Genomic DNA, 16,556 nt, shown 5'->3' with positions numbered 1-16,556 from the left:
GGGACAAGTTTCAAGCAAGACACGACTTCTTCTACTGTGCCTACTCAAGGAATGCTCCTACTGTACTCCTCTGAAAATTGGCATATGGCAATCACTACACTCAATTTGGGGGCACTTTTACTTGGACTCTATTTTTTTATAGGAAACCCTAAAAAATATTCTGAACTAGAGTAGTTTCCTTTATATTTTTGCTTGAGTACCTTCATTTAATTTGAAGGTTTAAAACAAAAATAATGATGTTGCTTCTACATGCATAGCTTTCAGAGGGTCTTCTCTACTCCCTTTACTCCCTTTTTTTCCTTTCTTTCTGTTTTCCTGTAAAACTGAGAGTCCTGAGATGTAAGTATGGCCTTCTGAAACCAATGGGTGTTTTCCCATTCAGACCTCCAGAGAAGGGAGAACACCACTGGCTCATTACTGTCTTCCTCCGAAACCCTACAGCAAAAAACATAACACACCTGAATCTTGGCAGGGCTCAGGAAAATCTCAGCTAAGAAGATACTAATGATATACCCTTTTACTTATGGTGGCTTTTTAAGGAAAAAGTTTTAGATCTTTCCAGTATGTTTTCTCTGCATGTTTTGTTTCTATATCGATCCTCTGCCTTTTCAGTCAGGAAGTAAATGAATGATTTCAAAGACAATCATAAAGGGGAAGGAGGGTGGCTGTGTCCCTTCACAAATCAAGCACTTAGCATTGTGAAGAATTTGGGGGTTGTGTTTGATTTTTGTTTTCAAAGAGGAATGTGCCCTGGAGTGAGCATCCTCTGAGAGTATTTTCCAAGAACATAATCATGGGTGGCTTTCCCATTGTCCCATGAACTTTCTTCGAGTCACCTCAGAGTATTTGGTTTCCTTATACTGGTGAGTTCATCCAGTGCTTACACTGGATGTTCCCAACTGCAATCTGAAAACTTAAACAGGCAGAGAAGGAAACTAAGAATGCATTGTTTTCATTCATGGCTGAAGGAGACCTTGCACTGGTCTATAGGAAAAGTTTTATCATGGTCAGATTTAATCCACACCATTCTGTCTAGTTGCAATAATAAATTTTCTAGTTTCCAGGTAATATACTTTAACTACAGCATGATACCAGTGATAGATTTCTTTTTTTTTATGTACTCTAAGGCCCTTTATAGCTTTTCCAGTTCAGGGTAGATTTAAGATGTTGACAAGTGTCTTCAGAGACAATAAGGATTTTCAATTTCATCCCTCAACGCCACTGCTGAATAAGACAGTGCTACTTCAATAAGGATTTCAGCAGAAGCACACAGGGAATTTTGTTTTTCTTACGTTGACTCTTGCAGAACACTTGATTTTTGTTTTGCAGACTAACAAGGGGGATGAGCTCTCAAACCGCATCCAGAACACGCTGGGCAACTATGATGAAATGAAAGACCTGTTAACTGACCGATCAAACCAGAGCCACCTTGTTGGGGTACCAAAACCTGGGGTTCCTCAGACATCTCTCTCCAAGGCCGATGAGCATCTTCTTGCAGATTCAAGAGTGCTGCCCCCGCCCCCCATTTCCAGCGCTACTTCTTCCACACCAGCAGCCCTGTCTGCTCAGCAGAGCAAAAGCACCACGATGGGCTGGCAGAAGGCCGGGCACAACGCTGCTTCAGACGGCCAGCAGAGAGCAAGCAAGCACGGGCACCGGTCCCTGCAGTCACACAAAGGTGACTTCAAACTAGCTAACCAAAAATCTGGTCTGGAGAAACTAAAACGCTATGCATCGAGTCCCACTTCTTCCTCCTCCTCCTCCTCTTCCAACGCTGCCCAGCAAAGCTCACTGAGGGCCACGTTAGGAGACAACATCAACAGAGTGCAGCAGCCAGGGAAGCTCAGTGTTGGCTCTGAAGGAGGAGCTCAAGCACAAGAGAGGCCAGCCAAGCATGGTGGTGGGCACTGCGTCCAAAACTTCCCACCCTCTCTTGCTTCGAAGCCCAGTCTGGTTCAGCAGAAACCAACAGCGTATGTCAGACCAATGGACGGTCAAGACCAGGCTCCTGATGAGTCTCCAAAGCTGAAGTTACCAGCAGAGACAACCAAGTCATACAGGGGAGTGCCTTCTAACAAGCCTGACTCGGCCAGGACAAAGTCAAAGATAGCCAAGTTCAGCATTCCTAAGCAAGAAGAGGTAAGTGTGATTATTATGCTTTTTAAGACATATCCTCCCTTGGAAGGATGAATGATGCCTTAAAACTGCAAATTGCATCTGTCTCTACACATTTTTAACATATTAGTTTGCGCCTTTACTTTTTTTTTTTTAACATTGGCATAGTGTTTTGCAAATTGCAGCTTCACAGTAATGTAAAGATATCTCAGCAGTGAAATGTTCACTGTCTTCAGGGCCTTAACGCTTCCAGCTGCTCCTATAATCCACGTTTTCTTGTAGTATGTAGCATTTCACTGAATGTCCACATATAAGGTCTGGATTTTTTAAATTTCTTTTTTTTATTTTTTCTGCCAGGCAGGTGTATTACTTCTGGCTGTTAATATTTCGCTGACTTCTATCACTTTGGCAGTGATTAAATGAATTGCTTGTGCTCAGAAGTAGTTCTGTCATCCTCAGTGGTGTCAAAGTAGTTTTGCAATCTAAATAAATTACTTAAACCATTTGAAATTTGTGGAATAGATGAGAATAAAGCCATGAAAACCTTCTTTTACTTCATAGTATCTGTTTCAAGCTAATTTCTAAGAAGATTGGGGGTTGCTTACTAAAGAGTCACTGTCTGTAGAAACCCAGCCACTCTACAAGTATGAGAATATGTATGGAAATCTTCTAGACAACACTTCTATTAACAGCAGTAGATATGAAAGCTTTCTTTTTGGACTTACTTTATGTTCATTAGTCTCATAGTACATCTATGTCAGTAGGACACCTTGCTTTATCACTTCACAGGCTGTGATCTTCTATTTGATATTTTTGGATGGGGAGGATATGGTTGGGTTTGGCAGAATAAAGGGTGATATATTTTTCTTTTGCTTTCTGGGCTGTATTCGGAAGCATGTGTGCCAATGCAAAGATGGTCACATCATCACCTTGTGCAAACTGTGCAAGACTTACAACAACTTGTAGTATTTATAGGACTGGATGGCTCTGCTTGGCTGGATCACTGTGACTTTCTTAGAGCAGAGATAATTACTGTTTACTCTTACTTAAAGCCATGGTGTGTCTTGAGATGTGTTTAGTATTAACATTTTTGCTTCTGGCATTGTTAAGAGAGAGGAAAAACCTAATTTTTGGTAAAGTTCTCTGATCTCTTAATACCTGTTTTTCAGAAATAGAGTTGACTCTTGTATTCTCCCTTTGGTTTGGTTTGGGAACGAAATCTCTCTGGAAGCAATTACTTCTCTCATCTCTTTCAGGCATTATACCCATGCGTTTTTTTCTCCAAGTTAAAGTTCCTTCAGTTCTAAACAACATGCTGATGATATGTTGTTTCTCAAAAAGGATTGGTTTAGGCTCTTAAGCGAGATTTCATTTAGCAAATTTAGCATTCACAAACTGCTGTAATTGTGCAGCTAGATCAGGTAATGGCAGATACTAATATCTTTTTAGCTATTATTACCTCTTTCAGATCTGTGCTTCTATCAGCAAGTGAGAAGAATTGGTAGAATTAAAGATGCCTGTGGCAATTGTCTGGATCTTTCAAATTTTCCCCCTTTACATGTATTCAGTACTCTGAGGACTAGTTTGGAAAGGGGTTTTGATAGGCAATCATTTGTTTGTCTGCAATGCAGGATTTACCATTTGCATTCCAAATTTGCCTACCTCAGGAAAGAAAGCTTTCATTTGTTGCACATAGTTCATGCCAGTGCATAAGGGTAAATTCTAGGCATGTAGTTTCTAGGCATGTAGACATTTTTGAGATTGCTTAAAGCTAATGTGCTTAGATTCTGATGGCAGTGTTCACCAACTTCTCACAAATTTGATGTGATGCAGTATTAATGAATCTAATTAATTAGTGTTTTATAACATAATGTAAAAATTTAACTGAAGTTGAAGGACATGGACAAAGAACATTGCCTGGTAGGTTAAAAAAGAGCTAAGTAATTATAAAAAATGATGGACACATTAGTCAAAAGAAAAGTAATAGGTACTGTAGGTGTTGAGTGCTGAAACAGGAGGTAATGAATGACAGTGTTTAGATCTCATGTTGGAGGGCTAAGAGTCCTATTAATAAGCTTTTTTTCTTTAGTCTGACATTTCCTTTATTCAAATATTTTCCATCTCAAGAGGCACAAGATTAGATTGGTAACCCACTGGTATTGCTACGGGGAGAAATCTTGGCCAGGACTGAAAGTTTTCTCAGTCAGTGTTGCCTAATCCACCCTCTCTTTAATTTTCAATCATATTTCTTTTTAATTAGACGTGTTTTTCCATTTTTGCTCATACATCTTCATTTTGTAAGAATTTCCATGCATTTTTAAAATTTCTGCTTTCAAACTCACATAACTTCTCCTTTTGGCATCAAAACGTTCACTGTCCCCTGCTAGGGACAGAAGTTTTAAGCTGCTCTCAGCACAAAGACTGTCATGGCCCTGTGGACATTTGGAGGCAAAATGAGGCCTCTCTTGTTGAGAGTGGGGCTAAGGGTGATGGCCAGGAAAGACCTCGTGTCTCAGATGGCCATGGAAAGAATAGAGATGCCACGTAGGATCATCCTGAGGGAAAGCAGGCTGACAAGTAAGCTACAAGAGTATCTTGGATGCTATGTGGAAACAAATGGCAGAATTTGTTATATTTTGTATTTGTTGTATCTATATGGAGAGTGGCAGAAAGCTGCCTAAGAGCAGACAGAATATTGTTGGAAGCAGGAGAGGGTAGGAGAACTTGGGGTATTTGGAGTGCAGATGGTTGAGCAAAGATTTATGTCTGCTAAAATAAAAGGTATGTGGCTAAGATGGCATTTTTTGGTGTGCCATGGGGGTTAGTGTAGGCAGCACTGTGAGTTATTGCTTGCTCATGGTCAGCTTGTTGTCCACCAGGACCCCCAGTTTGTTCCGCTGAAGACCTCACGTCCAGCCAGGCAGACCCAAGTGTGCACAGGTGCTGGCTGGGATTATTCCTCCCACTATTCAGGAGTTTACGTTACCCCTTGTTGAACTTTTTGGGGTTCCTGTCAGCCCATTTCTCCAGCCTGCCAAGGTCCCCTTGGATGGCAGCACTACCCCCTGCTGCATCATCTACTCCTCCCAGTTTTTTGTCATCTCCAAACTTGCTGAGGGGGCGCTCTGCCCCATCATCCAGGTCATTAAGGAAGATGTTAAACAACATTAGCCCCAGTATTGGCTTGGGGGAGCATACCACTAGTGACTGACTTCCAGTAGGACTTTGTGCCACTGGACTGCTTTTATAGCCTTTGCTTTTTGTTTGCAGGTCTGATTTTGTCATTACACATATTTTTTTTCTACTTTCAGCTTTTAATATGTGCTTATATATCACATATGTATGTGTGATACCAAGGTCCAAAGCTTTTCAACTTGACCTAGAAAGATTCTACAGCTGCTTAAATGATTTGAAAATTAAACTGCAGGAGACTGTGAGGGAAAAAGATGAAAACAGGGAAAGCAAGATGTGTGATATAAAACATGAGACCCAAAAATTGGTGTGCAGGGGAGAAACTGCATAGCTTGACCAAGTGGAGAAGTGAATGGTGAGAAATTACCATTTCCCCAGCTCCTGCAGAGGTGAGGCATATGAAGTAATGAGCACTTCCTCGTGATGTTTGGGTTTTATTTTGAGCATCACACAACTGTAGGCAACTTCAGGTTCCAAAGGCAAAAGCAGGAAACAAATTTTATTCTTATAAATCTGACTAAGCCAATTTACTGATGCATTCCATTCTTTTTCCATGCACTGGTACTGAGCTTATAGTACTTTCTAGTGTCCATCAGTATATTTAATACCTATGCCCTTTTCTTTTTGCTCAACAGTTTGAAGGAACCATTAGTGGAAAAACAAACACAGAATGAAACAAAGTTAAGTCTCTCTGCATGAACTGCAGAATAAGAAGCAATGTCATGCCAAGCATGCATGTCTTCAGCAGGATACAAAATCCTCTGCTGTACATCAGAGAAGAATTCTTCTTGAGATTTGCAGAGAAACAGGGCACAAAGTTGGCTTCAGTACAATTATTATTCACTGGAAATAAAATCACTTGAATACAAATTATAGACCATTATGTTTCAATACATGAAAAGGGTTGATTTTTAATGTAGTTCAATACCTCATTTAATATTTTTAATCAGTTTTGGAAAGCCTTCAATATCTTGACACAGACTGAAGCTTATAATTTTTTTTTAATTGTTTTAATGAGAATAACCTGGATAGACCTGTGTGTAGAAAGGTAGCAGCTACTCATTTGGGAATTTAATCTTTAGGAGCCAGGTTCATCAGTGTTAATTAGAATCCATACCCAACCTCCCTTCCAAAATTATCATACTGCTCTGTAGAAATGATAGCTTGTCATCTCAAGTCCTGCTGTTTCACATTTTGAACTACTTAGAAATTATATTGCTGTAGGTAAAAACCCACTGTATTGGATAGAAAGGAAGAGATGTGATACTGAGGTATGAAGAAAAAGAGGCAGGAAAATCAAGTGCCTCTCTTTTCTAAAATCCTGTTGAGGGAGACAATAAGAAAAACCCATGATGGCAAATCATGTTCTTTATATCTGTTTTTGAATTTCATCTTATAGGCTGCACTTTTATTACATTGAAGAAGCCTTATCTATTGTTCTTTGCTTACTTCTCTAAGGGTTATAGAGCAAGGAAATCAAGATTGTATTCAAGAATGAATAATGGTAAAAAGGATAGATTTGGTTCTGTTAAATTTGGGGACATACTTAGGTGAAATGTAGATAAGGTCATCCTGAGGACATGTTCTTATTCCACTTCACAGAGTACTTAGACAACTTCTTCTGCAGCAGAAGCAATGAGCAGTAGATTAAATGTTGATTTTTAATTTTTTTTTCAATTTTTGCCCTGATCTTCCTCAGGCAAATTGCTATTTGCCTGGATAAGATACTCTCTGCAGTCATTCTCATTCGAATGGCTATATATAGCTATCAGCATCTGGCACACACACTAGCAAGTGTTCTTTATATCTAAAATCTTTTTTTTCACCTATCAGTTCTATCCCCATATATTAATGGAAAGCAAAAAAAAAAAAACAAACAAAACAAAAACAACCCACAATTCTTTCCTCTCCCTCTTCCTTCCCTAGGAAAAATCCTCCCAAATATGGACTTAATGTCAGTAATTATTTCAAAACCAGACTCTTTCAAGGAGAGCTTTGGTGCATGGCATGTATAATAAATAGTTCCATTCTAGTTTAAAATTGAAGGTAGAAGTTCATGTGTGAAAAAAACAAGTGCAGCTACATCTCATTTGACAACAGAAGCTCCAGGGTAGACTAAATTGGGATTATAGCCATGATCAGTGTGCGCTTCTCCTGGAAATACCACATATCTGGAGCTATAGGAAAGTAGAGAGGAGATTGTGTCTTATGAGGAAGAAGAAGGATTTAAAGGAGATCTGAGTTAGTGCTTTTCATCAGAGGCATGACACCACCTTCCCTGTGCTGCAGTGGTGCCTGTTGTACTCTTGTAGGACTAGGAATTGAATCCGTATTTTTCTTCTCTGCTTCTCAGGGTGTTCAGTTCTGTCCCAGAAAGGTAGAACTGAGAACAGAAGAGCAGTTCAGTAAAAACAAAGGGAGAGGTTGAACGCATTAGCAAAAAAAGTCCAGACTTTTTCCAAAACAATTCTAGGATGTGCTCAAATAGGCTGGAGACATTAAGTGCAGAATTAAGTGTACTGAGACTCCTCTACCATTTATCAGCTTTATTGAAGAACTGCAGTGCTTGAGAAGCCAGTTAGCAATCACAGCACTCGAGTACCGCAAGTACTGTAAGTACGAGCCGGTTGTAGATGTGTTTTCTTTCCCAGATGTTCATGGGAACGAGTTAGCAAGCTGCATTTACAAGAAGACACAGCTCAATTCATCCCTGCAATGGTACCGCTGACCTTCCCCACAAATAAAGGATGTTTTCCCACGTTAAACAGGAAGAGCTGGACAAGAAGAACAGTGTGGTGCAAAGATCCCCGCTAGTCGTTGGGTATTCAGGACCTTCGAGTGTGTCTGTGGGAGGGCTGTGCATTACTGTCTGGTTTTATGTAGGAGAGTTCAACAGACTAGGACTGCAAAGAAAGAGTGTATTAAACAGACAGAGTGGTATTTGAAGCACTCTTAACAAACACAGCGGAGACGGCAGTGTGCAAAGATGGATTTTCCATATAGTTTTCAAATTGTGACACAAGCCTCTGCCTTTCTCGCAGGCGCTGAGGCACACAGGCATCTGCACTGAACGCAGTGGAACTCGTCTCCCCAGTTATTCTTCCATGGCTGCTCTTGTAGAAGGAAAATACTGTTTAGACACCTTTACTAGACACCTTTACTTTAGACACCTTTACTGTTTAGACACCTTTATTTGACTCCCTAGCTTTAATGTTTCTACCCTTCTTTCCTCTCCCTTTTGAATTAAATATCAAAGTCTTTTCCTGGAAAAGCACCAGCTAAACTTATCCGTAGGTTTTTGAAAATTAAGCATTTATTTACATAGAACCTAAAGTTTTCTTTATGGGCTGATTACCATATGGTATGTGTTATGCGTTTGTTGCTATGGTGAATCACTTGTTGTTCCTCATTGTTTTTCACTGGTAGGATGACTGTCATCAGAGAAAAATCTCTCGAATCTGGATGTAAACTTATGATTGTCAAGGGAATTCCTTAATGTATGCACCTGCCTTTTTGTAATTTTTCCCTGAGGTTGTTTTTTTCTATTTATTGAAAAAATATTTAGAGCACTTCTTTGGGGTCTTATATAAGTAATATCCTCCCTTTGATAAAATTGGTGTTTCCACCTTTCCAAAACTTGGAAAAGGAACACTTTGGGAATAAGGAGAGCTCAATGAATGTAAGAATATAGTTCATTGTGAGAAAAATTTGGTCCTCTTGCTTTTTTTTTTTTTTTTTTCCCCACAGAGTAGATGGTTTATGAATCAGCTCTGGAGCTGATACAAAAGTGAGTGCATAAAAAATGTCCACAACTCTGTGTAATTGCTTCTTTAGTTCCTTTTGGTAAGCACTAAAGTTATTGATGAAGGAAATAAGGTTCCTAGAACTACAGAAAAACAGGTTTTAATTGCACATTTTGTCTCTTTTTTTTTTTTTTTTTTTTTTTTTTTTTTAATCCATTGCAGTGCTTATGATGATGATAACTGGATGTAATAAAAATCCTCTCCACCAGAAACAAAGTAGCCTAATAGACCTCCTTTGTGAAATGCATCTGGGAAGATACATGGCACTGCTATAGCTTTTCCACCTTTGGCCCCATTAACATGGATTACTCCCAAGCCTGGAAGGGTATTCAGCAGCTGGAGAAAGAGGTTGTTTTCTGGATGGGATTGCAGGAGCTTCATGCTGGGGCACGATGCTCCTGCATGCACAAGAAGCTGTCCTCAGTGCTAGGTTATTTTTTGCTGAGCATCTCCTCCCCGTCTGCTCCGTGGCTGCTTAAACAAAGGAGTGCTTTTAGAAAGGGGTAGGTTACAGACAGAGTGAGGGTGGGCTTGCTGTGGATTTCGGATTACCAGTGAAATACTTAGATGCACTCTACTTCTCAGACCTTACCGTGCACAACACTGGAGCGTTGTATCAGGGGGCAGTCAGGTGTGGAGTCCAAGCCCTCGTTGCTCCTTCAGAGCAGTTATTAATGCCAGCTCACATTCTCCTTTCCAATCCTTATAGCAGGGTAGAACATTTCTGTCTACTCTTTGTCTTCACAGCAATCTAAAAAGGATCATGTGGGCTATAAAGGTGGTTAAGGATGATTTTTCTTTTTTTTAAATATCCACAAAAAAATACTTTTCTGCCTTTTTTCTGTAGTTTCCCCAGTATTTCATGAATCAGAGTGACATGAAGCTGTCACTGCTGAACATGTTCATGGGGGTCAGTTATGACTGATGAACAAGAGAACCAAATGCAGTGAGCTTCACAGATCACTGTTAATTCCAGCTAAATAAATAATGTGTATGTGCCACTTGATGTGTAAGGTTAAAGAGGTCAGACCTCCAGTAATTGTTGCAAATGCATCCAGCCAGGCCAGAAGCAGTTAAATTCTATATTTTTGGTCACATATTCACTTACAGTAAATGAAGGCAAATATACCCTTAAATATCTGCATATAACAGGCCTTATTCACCATGCACATCGTAAAGTTGTCATTTCCGTAGCACTTCAGAATAGGGAAGATCTATCCCTGTGGTACCACAAAATAGCTTCCTAGAAAAGTAATTAACAGAAGGCTCTTTTTTTTTTTTTTTTTTAAGTTCAGAAAAGATAAATAATGTAGGCGTCTGATTTCCTGTCACTCTTGGTTAACTTTGTATGAAAATGGATAGCTTCCAAATTAAAGTAGGCACCGGCCTGTCTGGAGAAAAATGCATCTGTAAAAAAATGTGTACATTACATATTCATGTAGTTCCAAATCTCTTAATTGTATTTTATTTATAACAATTGCATGTTCAGAAATACGGTGCTTTTTTTTTTGCTTCTGGAGTTGAAACCAGCATGCCAGAAAGGCTGAGGTTACTTATTACATGGTCTAGGATAAGCATTTCCTTTCCCAAATTCCCTCCTACATGCCCCACTCTCCTCACTCCCCACAAGCATGTTTCTCCAAGAGATGGAGGCTCAGTGTGAAGCGGCTTTACACCACATTGCATCCAGAAGATAAATACACAAAAAGCATTCAGGCCAGTGAGCCACATGGCTGGGAATACTGAGATCCAGCATTTTCTCTCAGAACCAAAAATTGCTATTCATATTCCTCTGCATTGAAACCAAATGGCTGCAAGGGAAGCTTGTGTAGCCAGCAAGAGACAAAAACCAAGACAATTTCTTGTTAACTCCTGTCACTAACACATGTTTAAGGAGAGATTGGATTTAAAGTGCTCTCTCTGCTTTGTAACTATTTTCAAATGAGATGCTGAAGATTATGTGGTTTTTTCCTTGCAAGTGCCAGAGATTATTAATATTCAAATACCAGCAGTAATCTGTTGTTAATCAAAGTTTGCATTTATTTTAAGCTACTTGTGCAACTGCATTCAGATGCAGAGGCAGTTACAACTTTATGTGACTGCTACAACTTCTAGACCTGGTATAGAAAAGGGAAAGACAGCTGTGAGGTTATTGATTACACACACAAACCCAATATTAATACAAAATACATAGAATGTCTGTGATTAGGCAGTTACGCATTATTTTCTAAGAGGCCTTCTCTGATTTGAATGACAGTCTCAGGGACATCTGATATAAGAAAATATATTAGGTAGTTAATTTCTGATTTCATGGAAATAGCAGTTCAGAGTGGAAGTTTGCTGTCTAGCAGAAAGGCATGGAATGAAGACTAAGTGCAATTTGAGAGGGACAGTTTGAAAAATACCATAAGCAGATAATGAATTACTTTCTTGAACTGAATTGTAAACATTTAGCATGCAGGAAAAGACAAACATACATAGACCGAGAAGACTTAAGAATGAGCAGGGGCCTGTAAGAGTGGAGGAGTCTGAGAAAAGAATTATGTGGCGACCAGACGAGAAAAGAGTGAAGTTATGCTTTGAGAGATTAGTCATGGTGAACATTTTTGTCCTCAAGGGAGGGCCAAGTGCAATGTGAGATCGGCAGTTTGAAAAATACCATAAGTAGCAGTTGTAATTTATGATAAAGTCTGCATGCAAGATATTTCAGTCGCTTCAAGATGGCTGAGCAGGCCTCAAAACTTGAGGGTTTTTTTGCAGTGTGCTTGTTCCACTGAGGAAGCCTTTGGGAGCACTCTTCCTTCTTGTGCAGTTCCTGCTCCCACATGGGAATGGACCCATGTCCAGAGGAACACCTCTGACAATCGAACTGCACAATTGTGGTTATTTCTAAAGTTTGTCCTCTCCCTTAAGGACAAGAATTTAGATGGTGGCCTTCACCTTCCTCACAGATGTGATAACATGGTCACAGGAGGACAATGCACTCATCTCTATGTAAGTGGTATGGCAATATGCACAACACTGAGCTGGGATGTAGATGTAAATTCTGTGGGAAGATGGGAGAGGCAAAACCTCATGTTTACATAGGACATGCTGAGTGTCTGTGAACAGCCTTTACACAGAGTTGGAGTCTTCAGAAACACAGCAGGTTTTGTTTCTTTTTTTTTTTTTTCTTCCTTTTTCCCTACTCAGTTTATAGCTTCTGATAATACCCAATAAGCTAAAAACACTGCATCTTTTACTACTGTAATCTCTTCCATTCAGGAGTTTCAAAGCTCTTCATAAGCATTAATGACAACTCTGGAAAGCATATATTGAATCTGGTTACAGAAGGGTTAGCCAAGGTGCAGGTGGGTGGGGACACTGCTCGTGGTGGCACTTCCAGCAGTTACTCCACAGAGCAGCAGTGCCCCCCTTGGCTGAGTTTGCTGCTGGTCCAGGCTGAAGGACCAGCTGGAAATGATGCAGGAATCTGAGATACAGGACAGGATGGTGTCCCTTATCCCATCTCCAGACTGAGGCTCAGACATGCTCATGGGTGGCTGCAGGCCTGGAGCCAGCACAGCCAGGGTGCATTGGTGTCAAAGCAGAGGGCAGAGCTTGAGGGACTGGGCTCCCAGTTCTGATGGTTGCACTACAGCTTGCCATGTAGCAAAGCAGTGTCTGAAACTCTTCCATAACTTGGCACTGGAGTTAACACAGAAGCAGAAGTAAAGGCTTCTTGCTAAACTCTGAATTAATGTTTCTCACTGTATTTCTTCCTATCACTTAGGTCACTTGAGGCAGAGATGGTTCCTGAGTGATTATGTCACTTATGGTTTACCACTTCCCTCTGAGTTACTCACTTCACATGCTCCACTAGAAATTAATAGGAGTTTTGTCATTGCATTCAGTAGTAGCAAGATCAGGATTTGACAGGGGTGAATTATTTCTTTTCTACATTGTACGAGCTTCCTTTGGTCAAGAAAATATTGCTTTAGGGAAGATTGTCTTTTTTCTTCAGTCTTTCTTTGTTTTGTTCCAGAAATGGAAATGTAACACTTGCAGTTGTTATTTGACATCCTTATTACTTTGAAGAATGTCAGCAATAGTAATACAGAGTAACAATTGGTGGCAGAAGGTGGCATTTGAATTCAGCAGTGCTATGATGTTTTAATCTATTAACTTCAGGACAGATCTTTAGAACATCAAAGGAGCTTCTTGACCAGTTGGAGGTACTTGAGTCATTTTTTCTGTCTTGTAATTAAAGTTTCCAGCTCCCTGTTCAGAATCAGTTTCCTCACCAACTCTTCAGTGAATAAATCTCTGCGAGTGATTTCCTGACAGTTGTACATTAGGAATTATGGCATATCCCTGCACATAACTTACAGAACTATCTCAATACACAGAGAAGAGACCATAAAACACGCTGAACGGGGATTTCTCAGATATGCTAATTGCTGCTATGGAAAGAGCACGGGGATGAAGAGCTGACACAGAGGAAGTTCCAGCTAAAAAGTACCTGCCACAAATCTTTGAAGGTTCATGGAGGAGTGAATCCTGCTGCTGCCACTTCACAGCCCAGCTCAGAGGAGCGAGGCCTTTGAGCTGAGAGAGCCCCAGCATGGAGAGCAGGCAGGTCCCTGCAGGACAGTGCTGTGTCCAGGCCAGGGATGGGATGGGGTCTGTCACCTCGGGGAGCTGCTGCTGGCATAGAGGGTCCAGAAGAACTGGCAGTGGCATGGGAGGAATTCTCACCTTCTCAGCTCTTCTCTGCCTGGGTGCAATGTCCAGGCTTAAAATAGACCCAAATGCAGGCTAATTTATTTCTCTTGAAATGCACTGGATCTCATTTCCCACTCCCACCTTCTCATCTATGAGCTTGACTCTCAACATAAAGCTGCTATTTTCCTCTGATAGATTTTTTTGTTTATTCAGAGCATGGGATGGTCTAACTATTGGACATCCACTACCTCTTCCGTGAAGCTTAGGTTTGCCACTCAGTGACAGGAAGGTGCTCTCCACATAAGTGATCCTCCAGATTTTTTGCAAAACTTGTACTAAATGGACATCCACACCAAGCGGTGAAAATTAACTCCATACCTGTAGAACATGGCACCCCTCCCCCCCAAAAAAAAGATTAAAAAAAATTACAACGCAGAGGGGGAGAGAGTTCAGCAGATATCCTGTAACTAGGACTGAATTACACTCTTGCATATTTTTTATAGAATCATATAATGCCATGTTGGAAGGGACCTCAAGGGTCATCTGATCTCACCCTTCTAATATTATTATTTATATGAGATGTCTCCACACCCTGTTGAGCTGAGACTTAAAGCTTTCCAAAGCAGGGGAATCCATTACTTCTCTCCACTGGGAGACCATTCCAATGTCTGACTGTCCTCACAGTGAAAAACTTTCCTCGTTTATAATTTTTAAATGATACCTTTTATGTACTGACTACAGATAGGTATTTTTGCCCTCAGTGGAATGGGGCTGGTTCACTGAACTTATTTTAAGTAGGCCATTAAACATCACTGCTTCATACTGATTTTTAGCCATCACAGTTGAATCTTTGCCTTAGGTTGACCCAACAAACCCAAAAGAAATCAAAAGTTGCCTGCACCCTGGCAGCTAACAGCTGTTCTTCTGCTTCTAGACCTACACACTTCTATTGAAAATAATTTTTCTGTACTATCTGTGAAATGCTCAGCCTGCTAACTATAATAATTAATGTGGAAAAATGAAAGCAAATAGTTATTATTCAATAATTATAATATAGAATAGGATTTTTTTAAATAAATCAACTAAAAATAAATCAACTAGACAAATCAAACTCTATAGAAATCAATTGTGCCTTTGCTAGCCCTGTGGGAAATTCAGCTAAGGAACTTAAAAGTGTCAGTTTCTAGATAGGCAAGAAAGTCTGCTTAATTTAAATAAACAAATTCAACTACTTGCCTCCTTATTTTAAAGTCGTAGTTTTGGGCATGGTCACGTACAATGAGCAAAGTAATTTCAGTGCAAGCTATGTGGTTTGAAACACCAAGCAAAATACAATTAACTTGAAAATGGCAAATTGTAGTGCTATTTAAAAAAAGAAAAAAAAAATCTGCCTTCTGGGTGTGACTACCTTTTAAATGTGATGATGTCACCCCGTGAGCCATTAAACTGTTATCAATGAGCAGGCTCTGCATTTTGTAATGATTACTGGTGGAGTTGAAAAAGTCTCTATGATGTTCCTTCAGTTTCTTCATCATTTTTGTTTGATAATTGTCCTAAAAATCAATGACAGTTACTGAGTACAGAAATGTGATTGAACCAAGTATAAATATAGGCAGCAATTTAGGCTGTTCTTACTCAATAGGAAAATGTCTTTGGATAATAAGTGGATTCCTATCTAAATTCATGAGTTCTTTTATGACATTTTGGGTTAAGCCTGAAATAGATTAATCTTTTTCTGATAAAGTTGCATAAGCTGTGATTTCTCCGGTGACCACATTTAATTGGATATTAAATAAAGTGCTTATCTTTACACCAACAGGTTTTATAGGCCGGATTTTCTTTTTCCCTTGAACTCTTTTTTCAGAGATTAAGTAACAAGTAGTAGTCACACACACACATTTTTTGATTAAACCGTGATATGCTCAGATTAAAAATTAGTCTGTGTTGATTCAGGTAGGCTTTTGGGGTGCATCAGTGCTACTGAGGGCTAAATGCACAGGATAGAGAGGAACTGCAGGATGATGCCAAGAGCCATGAGTACAGGTCAGGTCTGCATATCTTTCCATCCTATGTGTTCTTCAGCAAATGTATGATGGGATGTTTTTTCGTTGGGTTTGACAAGAAGCTTGAATTCCTGATAATGTTTTTGAAAAGCTTTAGGCTGGGATTCATTATGCAAGGTGCTGTACAATCTCTCAGCCACAGGTATCCTGTGATAGACCCTGTAAGCCCTGGAAAGGAACGGGAAAGGTTAAACAGGAACCTAGAAACTAAACTAGCTTGTCGCACCTGGAGATAAGAGATAGGGACAATGCTGAGGGAAGTACCCAAATGGAAAAACAGAGATGGTGTTCAGGAGGAAGAAGACTTAATAGGGTGAGCAAAGACCACACTGGGGAGGAAGAGTGATACAAGGAGGAGAGGATGGAAAAGGTGGAGCAGAAAGCACAGCCTGGCTGGTACAGGAGACATTGGTCTGGTACTCTGTGTACTGGGGAAGGTAGGCCAACAAAAGGGCTCAGAGGGGCAGAGGATAGTTACAACTCACTGCATTTCCTTTAATGATAATGAAGGACACTCCTTGGAGCTGAGAGGACACTTCTGTCCCTGAGCAGGGCAGCACGTTGAAGGAGTCTGCCTGGATGGCTCAGGTGTATGTGTGAGATGGGTGGAAAGAAACAGAACAGCTGTGCAGAGTAAGACAGGAGGCAAACCACCAGTGTGAGCCAGAGGCCTTGTAAG

At 40.2% G+C, this 16,556-nt stretch overlaps 1 protein-coding gene across 1 annotated transcript in view; it reads left to right on the top strand.

Moving 5' to 3' along the window:
* Window positions 1-16,556, top strand: part of AFF3 (AF4/FMR2 family member 3) — a 333,963-nt gene that overhangs the window by 54,223 nt on the left and 263,184 nt on the right. The window contains exons 3-4 of the mRNA XM_030454711.1: window positions 1,330-1,652; window positions 1,788-2,139. Of these exons, the coding sequence (XP_030310571.1) occupies window positions 1,330-1,652; window positions 1,788-2,139 (675 nt within the window). The remainder of the gene's footprint in view (window positions 1-1,329; window positions 1,653-1,787; window positions 2,140-16,556) is intronic.

This window comes from Calypte anna, chromosome 1 (genome assembly GCF_003957555.1).
Source record: "Calypte anna isolate BGI_N300 chromosome 1, bCalAnn1_v1.p, whole genome shotgun sequence".
In the NCBI taxonomy this organism is placed as follows: Eukaryota; Metazoa; Chordata; class Aves; order Apodiformes; family Trochilidae; genus Calypte; species Calypte anna.
This window is presented reverse-complemented; position numbering and strand designations above follow the sequence as displayed.